This window comes from Brassica napus, chromosome C3 (assembly GCF_020379485.1).
Source record: "Brassica napus cultivar Da-Ae chromosome C3, Da-Ae, whole genome shotgun sequence".
NCBI lineage: Eukaryota > Viridiplantae > Streptophyta > Magnoliopsida > Brassicales > Brassicaceae > Brassica > Brassica napus.
The window spans coordinates 11315542-11323004 of NC_063446.1; the positions used below are offsets into that span (position 1 = coordinate 11315542).

At 28.2% G+C, this 7463-nt stretch overlaps 1 protein-coding gene across 1 annotated transcript; it reads left to right on the forward strand.

Moving 5' to 3' along the window:
- Window positions 1-244: 244 nt before the first annotated feature.
- On the forward strand, window positions 245-1581 carry BNAC03G19660D. Its single transcript, XM_013826445.3, has 2 exons — window positions 245-784; window positions 912-1581. Exons 1-2 carry the CDS (start codon window positions 664-666, stop codon window positions 1070-1072), a joined length of 282 nt encoding a protein of 93 aa, XP_013681899.1. The 5' UTR covers window positions 245-663; the 3' UTR covers window positions 1073-1581.
- The last annotated feature ends 5882 nt before the right edge of the window (window positions 1582-7463 follow it).

The following is a 7463-nucleotide window of genomic DNA, read 5'->3' on the forward strand; positions in this document are numbered from 1 at the left end:
AAATAATATAATAAAACTAATATAAATGTCAAATTTAAAAAAATAACAATTAATGTCTATACACCAAAATCAAATATTTTTATTATCTTAGAATAAATATATCTTAAAATAAAAAATCTAAATAAGAACTTTTTTATAAATTAATATCTCTATAAATTAATAAATTTCAAAGTTCCAACATTATTAATTTATAGAGATTCTACTTTAGTTCACAACCTTTAATCGTTTTATTTTTATCCTCTGCCTGCAAAATAAGGTAATATTACAATTTACAACTCCAATCAATTAAATTTAGCTCAGCTTTTAATCCAAATAATTAACTAGTAATATTTTTAAATCGTTGTGTGTATATATCTCTTTACATGTTAGTAATGCAAAATTTCACCTACCACTTATTTTCCAAAACATCTTCCACTTCCATGCCTTAATTATTTTGTTGTTTTTCAAGTTTCAACTCTCAATAAAAATAATAAAAACAGTTTTATTAGTTGGAAAAGAACAGTTTCATTAATAATGAACAAGAATACTACCAAAGTCTCTCTACTTTTCTTCATCACGATGCTTCCCTTCCTCGAAACTCTGACTATGTCACCATACCCCCAAATTGCTTTACCCTCGCATCCATATTAACAACACAAACCAATATTTCAAACAAGAAGATATATGGACAGCTCTACTGGGTTCATGACAGTCTTTGCCGTCTCCGGAAGCGTGGTGCTCCTTGTGGCTCAGTTGCACAAACGTCTCCTCTCCTATCACATGGAGAAGCTTGAACTTCAACTTGGTACTAATATCTTTTTTTTGCCAAATTGGTACTAATATCTTAATCCCATATTTTTGTAAAAAATTGCATTGATGTGCATGTTCTAAGTTTTTTATTCAAATTTTTGAGTTTTTTTTTAAATGTGTAGATATGAAGAATAAGGAGAAGAAGAAGAAAAAGAAAAAGGTGAGTTTTGCAGAGGACGTGATGGAGCCGTCAGGGAACAACGTAGAGTATCGCCGGAAAAATCGGAAATCAAAATTGGAGGATGGAAGAAGAAGAATCCAACGAACGAGTCAAGTTTTGTAACATAGTCAACTTTCATTCAGCACAGACCTTTAAAATATTATTTAGCATTCTTCTAAAATAATTTTTTTTTTTTTTTTGCTAAACATAAAATAAGTTTTCTTATTTCGTGTAGAATGCATTTATTTTGTAATAGCTATAATCCCAAAATTTAGTAGGTAAAATGGACTACAAATGTCACACCAATACACCATGTTGTTATTTATGTCGATGGACGCCAAGTATGTTTCGAATATTCGGATTTGTATCAACTGGGAGTTCTGGAATCACTGATAAATAAGATTAGCTTATTAAGGCATCTCCAACCCCACTTTATTTTCTCCCTATAAAAATGTTTCAATGATACTCTATTTTCTACTCTATAATAGTGTAAACCTATTTTTTATAAAGTATTTTTTTATTTTTTGTTCATCACTCTATTTTTCGCTCTAAAATAGAGTAGGATTGGAGTAACTTTCAACTCTATTATAGAATTACTCTATTTTTTAAAAAAAAATAAAGTAAACCATTGGAGATGGTCACCTGCCAGAAACCATAATCTGATACCCATAAAGAGTATTATTTTAAAAGCATTTGTAAAAGGTAGTCTTACCATCAGATCATATGTGGTATATAAAAATGCTATTTTAAACTTAGTATGAGAAAAGAAATTCTCCAAACACATGGAAATAGCTTTTGTTAAAATCAGAGAAATACTCTTCAATAGCACCAAATCAACTAGCACATAAGAATTTTTTTCTTTCTAAAATATCCTTTATTAAAAAGTTAAGAAATATATATATATATATATATTTGAATTTAGGTTTAGTGATTAGAATTTAGAGTTTAATATTTAGAAAATGCAAATAGGATTTAGAGTTTATGATGCAAGGTAATTTAGTGTTTAAACTGTTTATTAAATATTCTCTGTGTTTTTTGAATAAGTGTTACTTTAGCATTTTTTTTTGTTACATAAAAATTGTCACTTTACAATTCTAATGCAATTTATAATCAATTTCAGCTAAATATTAATTGTAAAATGCATTTATCTTATAAATAAATTTGTTTATCTCAAATACTATTGGTTAACTAGTTGTAATTAATGAAAACATAAATACATCTCAATCATTTTTTAATATGTGTGAAAAATGTCTAAGTAACACTTTTTATGAAACGAAAAAGTAATATTTTGAAAAAAAATTATTTGATTATTATATTTTCATGTTAAAAACTTCAAAAATAAAGTTGTTGTGGGCAAATCTTTTACGAATGAAAAGGAGACATGTGAGTAGTCCAAGAACATCGATCGATGGTTTTTTCTGACAACATTTCATCGCCAAAAATAGGTATCTTGAACCATGGAATTTGATCGACAATAAGAAAGACAAAAAAGAACTAAGAACATGGTGAAGTTCATGTATATATATATAGTAGTAATCCGCTATTTAGCTTATTTTCTATTTTTATTCCAAGAGAGACAACGTAATTAACAAAAAGTGGTTTATGTTTACAGAAAATGAGTCAGAACTCAGAAGATTAAATGTCATGTCAATCTTTGATTTGGAAGAATCAAATCAATGATAATATAATTTCAGGATATCTACATTATACATTAATAATGTCATTCTATAAGATCTTCAGAATATTTTCAATGGACATACATCTTGCATCTACCCGGAAAGTGTATGTACAATGCATTTTCAATTATTATCCTACAAATAGTTCTTTTCATGAATATAAAAATTCTTAAACATTTGACTTTGCTTTTTAAATATGGAAATACTAGGATCGGTCCGCGCTACGCGCGAGATATGATTTTCTAGTTATTATGGTTTGTATATATTTTGTTGTTTGTGTGTTTATATTTTCTTAATTTTTGTGTTGTTGGATGTTTATGTCAAAATTAGAGGGTTAATTGTTGTCTATTATGTTTGGGCTTAGAATGATTGCTATGTGGGTTCTAATGTTTTTTTTTTTTTTTTAGTTTATTGATCTTTCATGGTTGTCTTGTGCAAGACAATCCAATATGAATATGATGGATTTGATGTATTACGTAAAATGGATATCTGGTGAATGCTACACCAGTCCACCGATTTGGTGTATATTGTGGACATGTGTGAATTTTTTTTTCTATTTTGGTTTTTGATTATTTGTGGTGCACAGTAATATAATGTATCATAGTAAGTGTTCTATTTCATGCTTTGCGTGATAATTTATATACATAATTAATATCTTAAAATGTTTGTTTAAACTCTATAAGGCTCCGAAGAGTTTATTATGTTTTGCTAATCCATTCGTGCCTGATATCAAACTGGTTGAATATGGTTATAGTTTGGCAATTTGTTGGAGTTATAGTTTTGCTGTTTTTTTGTTATGTCTGTGATGGATGGGCTCATGCGGCGACGTGTTAAGTTGTGGTATGCTAGGTTACGATGTTAACCTTAGGGTTGTTCAAGGCGAAGTATTGCTTAACTTCTTTTCTATTTAGTGTACTTTACCATTATTGTGTTTGGGGCAAGCTTGCACGACTGACTTGTAACAATTGAGTGTTCTAGCTAATCGACGGAGTCGAGCAATTCATACAACTTTTTCATTTGTTTCGTTTGTTTGAAGTAATAGTAAAGATGAAACTATTCTACAAATCATATATAACGATGTATAATATTTTTTTAACTTTGGTTATGATAGCAAATAGAAAGAAAATTTTAAAAAATGGCCGACTGAGTTTGACATAAAAACATGACTTATATTTTATATATATTTGTTTTTCAAATTAGGTACCTTTTGTGCATTCTCTTGAATATCTTGTTTAGATGATACTATCAATTTTTTTTTTTACAAAAAACCTCTTCAACTTAGATTGACATCATGTAAAACTTTGTCACTATTTAAAATAGACATAATCACTTAAATATATTGTATTTTATTATATGTAAACACCAAGTACTCCAATTTATCTGAATAAACAAATAATTTTTAATATAATTGATATTTTATCAGTTTTTTGAATAAAACCATTGACTCTATTGTATATTTTCTTATTATAAATAAATAAATATATATGTATGTATATTTTAAATTTGATGTTCTCATTGTGTTTAATATATATTATTTATAAATACAAAATATTTGAAAATCTTATTTTGCCATGAGTTTGGATTATATAACATTTAATTATTCAATTTATCTATTCAATTATTAATTATAAAATTTCATATTTAAATTTAAATTATATAAATAATATTTTATTCAATACTTAAATGTAATAAAAATAATTTTAAAAGTTCGAAATTTTTATAAAAGCTTACAACATCAATACATATAGGAACCAAAACACCTCCCCAAAAAGCCTTTTACAATTGTAAAAAGATCTAACATAATCAAATCATGATAATGTTAATCGGTATATATATAGAATAATAGAGTACATATAGTAAAATTCATTGAAGAATCTAAACTTTTAAATTTAGATAATTTTATATAATTGTATATTTTTTATTTTAACATATTATCAGTTTTAGAATTTGTTTTGAGATTTGTTTTTTGAAAAAAATCATTTTTTAAAAAACAAATTCCTTTTCGCTTTTTAAAAAACATTATTTGAAATTCAAATTTGTTTTGTAACTATTCATAAAATTATTATTTTAAAATTTAATTATTATTATTTAAATTTAAACTCAATCAATCAAATCTAAACTATAAGTCTAGATTATTTAACCATTGGAATATAGTTTTTTTACCTCTTTAATAATATTTATTTTGGATATTTTGACACTTGTGTGCTATATTTGTAATAAAAACTTTTTAGGACTGTCATAAAAATTATTTCATATATTAAATACAAAATAAAATTTTATATATTTATTAATTCTTGTATCCATCAAAAATTTATTTTTTTGAAATTCCTTTTTTTTTTGCTCTGGTGGTAGCAGTCTGGATTCTTGACATTTTGTTGATAACATTTAGAAAGCACTCGCTTACCGATGGATGTTAACTTTAGGTGATATATTTTTTTTTTTTTGTAACTTAACTCAAGGTGAGATTTTAAAATTCATTTTTTTTTTGTTTTGTATGGGACCTTTGCTAAGAGAATAAAGGCTGGCTTTTGGTAATGATATAAATCTTCACTTCAGAGTTGCAGCTGCTTTAGGCATTTAGAGACGAACCGAGATTTTTTCAATTCAAGGTACTAAAAAAAGATTCTCAGTACGAAGCCATTGAAGATTTGCAAAGCCTATTGGGCGAGAGTGATTAAAAATCGAATCACGGATCTCCTGAGTCTTGACCTAAATGTTGATAGAGAATCTCCGAGCAAATCCAGAATGACATAATTGCAAGTAAAACGAATATTCTTTTGATATTCAAGAAATCATATATTTATGGAATAGTATATTTTTATTAAAAATAAAAACAAAGAAAAATGCAAAAGGGTATAATAATGGAAAGTTTTACTCTACGCAGAAACTTTCCCCTCTCTGTTAATGCTCTCGTCTCTTTATCTCTACCGTCCTCAATGCCTCTTTTCTCAATTTCCTTCAACACCGTCATCCTCTTCCTCTCGTCTGTCGCCGCCGCTTTCCTCCTCATACCGTGTTTCGGGCGGTTGGTTCTTCCGGGAAGTCTCATAGGCGAGACTCTGATCTGATCGTAGCTTACAAAACGGAGGATCATGGGCCTTTCATCGAGGAGAGAATTTCCCGGAATATGTTTTAAATACATTTGGTGAACTGACAATTTTCTCAGCTGACCCGGAGTCGAACCAGTTTCTTATTCAGGACAAAGGTAAGCTTTTGGAGTCCTCTTATATTGTCTCGCTTCAAATTGTAAGAACCGAACCATTCCGTATTCCATCGCCGGTACTTGGGTTTCAGAGGATTATAATGGTTGAGAGGAAGAAAATGATGTGGTGAATTTCATGAAAGCGTGCTCCATTATTTATAGGTGCAGATTTGATACCAAAAGAAGGGGTGTATTGAATGTGGCGTAGTGGAAAGGGTGGTTCAATGAATGGTATTGATGAGAACGTTACTTATGTTGATTGAATGCAAGAGTAAATTGTTCAGAGGTAATAGCTTGAACATCAATCGACACGAAGATGACGGTGGCTTTGACCAAAAAAAGAAAAAAAGAAGATGACGGTGGGTATATGAGAGGTCCGTGAATTACTTTTGCAAATCGGAACGGTGTTAGTGAAATAACTTTTGGGCCCAAATAAACCAGGCAGCCCAATGTGTGTGAGGCCTACGGAAACATACAACCTACCCGATTTTAAGAAGAGCTGACGTGTTGAAAGGAGATGAGTCTAAGTGATGACGTGGCATCCTAGGTGTCTCTCTAGGGAGAGAAACAAAACCTATCCCTAGACTATATTTACGAAGTAATTTTGCCACATGTCCTCTTTACAATCAATTTCACAAAACAAATATGACATGACTACTGAAATTGATGACATGCATTCCGTAAAAATATGATGTGGATAATTTCATTAATGTTGATTTATATTTTTGGCAAACTTATTAGAATATGTTAATAATTCATATATTACATTTAATATTGATATTTCTTTTTGGTAATTTTTTTTTAAAATATGGTAATAGCTCATACATCATCTATAAAATAAATATATTCATATATAACATTTCAAATTTCAAAATATTATTATTTTTGTATAATTATCCAATTTGTATTACTAAAGCTTTCAAAAATTCCTACAATTTTTTTAAAATTTAAAATATCTAACTGTAAGATCATTAGTTATTTATATACCTACAAATTTTATAAATATTGTTTAGGTTAAATTTTTGATAAATATACAATTTTATATCATTGTTATTAGTTTTATACAAATTGATTTAATATATATCAAATCTATATTAAATATTAGTAAGAAAATAGTAAAATCTATAATATTTAATAAATTTTATTTTTAAATATAAATTAGATTAAAAAAATTCTTTACTGCACATGGTGCAGAAAAACACCTAATTATATATAAAGATGCATCTCACTCCAATTTTTTGTATAACAAAAATATGTCCTAAAAATATTGTTTTAACTGATAAATTTTTTGTTTTTTTTCTCAGTACGTATAGTGAATATAGTCTAAAAAGTAAGATGAATCATGAATATAATAAATTTTAAAAGTGAAGAAGTCCTTTATGTTCCGAGTCATGAGCTACTTAACCAAATTCAGTTACCAGGAGAATGCAAATTATATAAAAATCCCAATGTTGTTTCCTCTTTTATATTGTTTTCTCTTTATATAATGTTGGTGTAGGACTAGGAACGGAGCTTCGACTCGAAGGAGAGAGGCCAACTACCACGACAGTGTCGGTTCGAAGGCGACGGAAAATCTAACGGCAGGCGAAACGTCGCCGTTTCAAATCACAATTAACGACTTTTCACGCGCGTTTCC

Excerpts from the sequence above, each read along its gene's own strand:
- BNAC03G19660D (XM_013826445.3), top strand. The coding sequence starts at position 664 with ATGGACAGCTCTACTGGGTTCATGACAGTCTTTGCCGTCTCCGGAAGC. Across the intron at positions 785-911 it reads GAAGCTTGAACTTCAACTTG|ATATGAAGAATAAGGAGAAG; the intron begins GTACTAATATCT and ends TTAAATGTGTAG.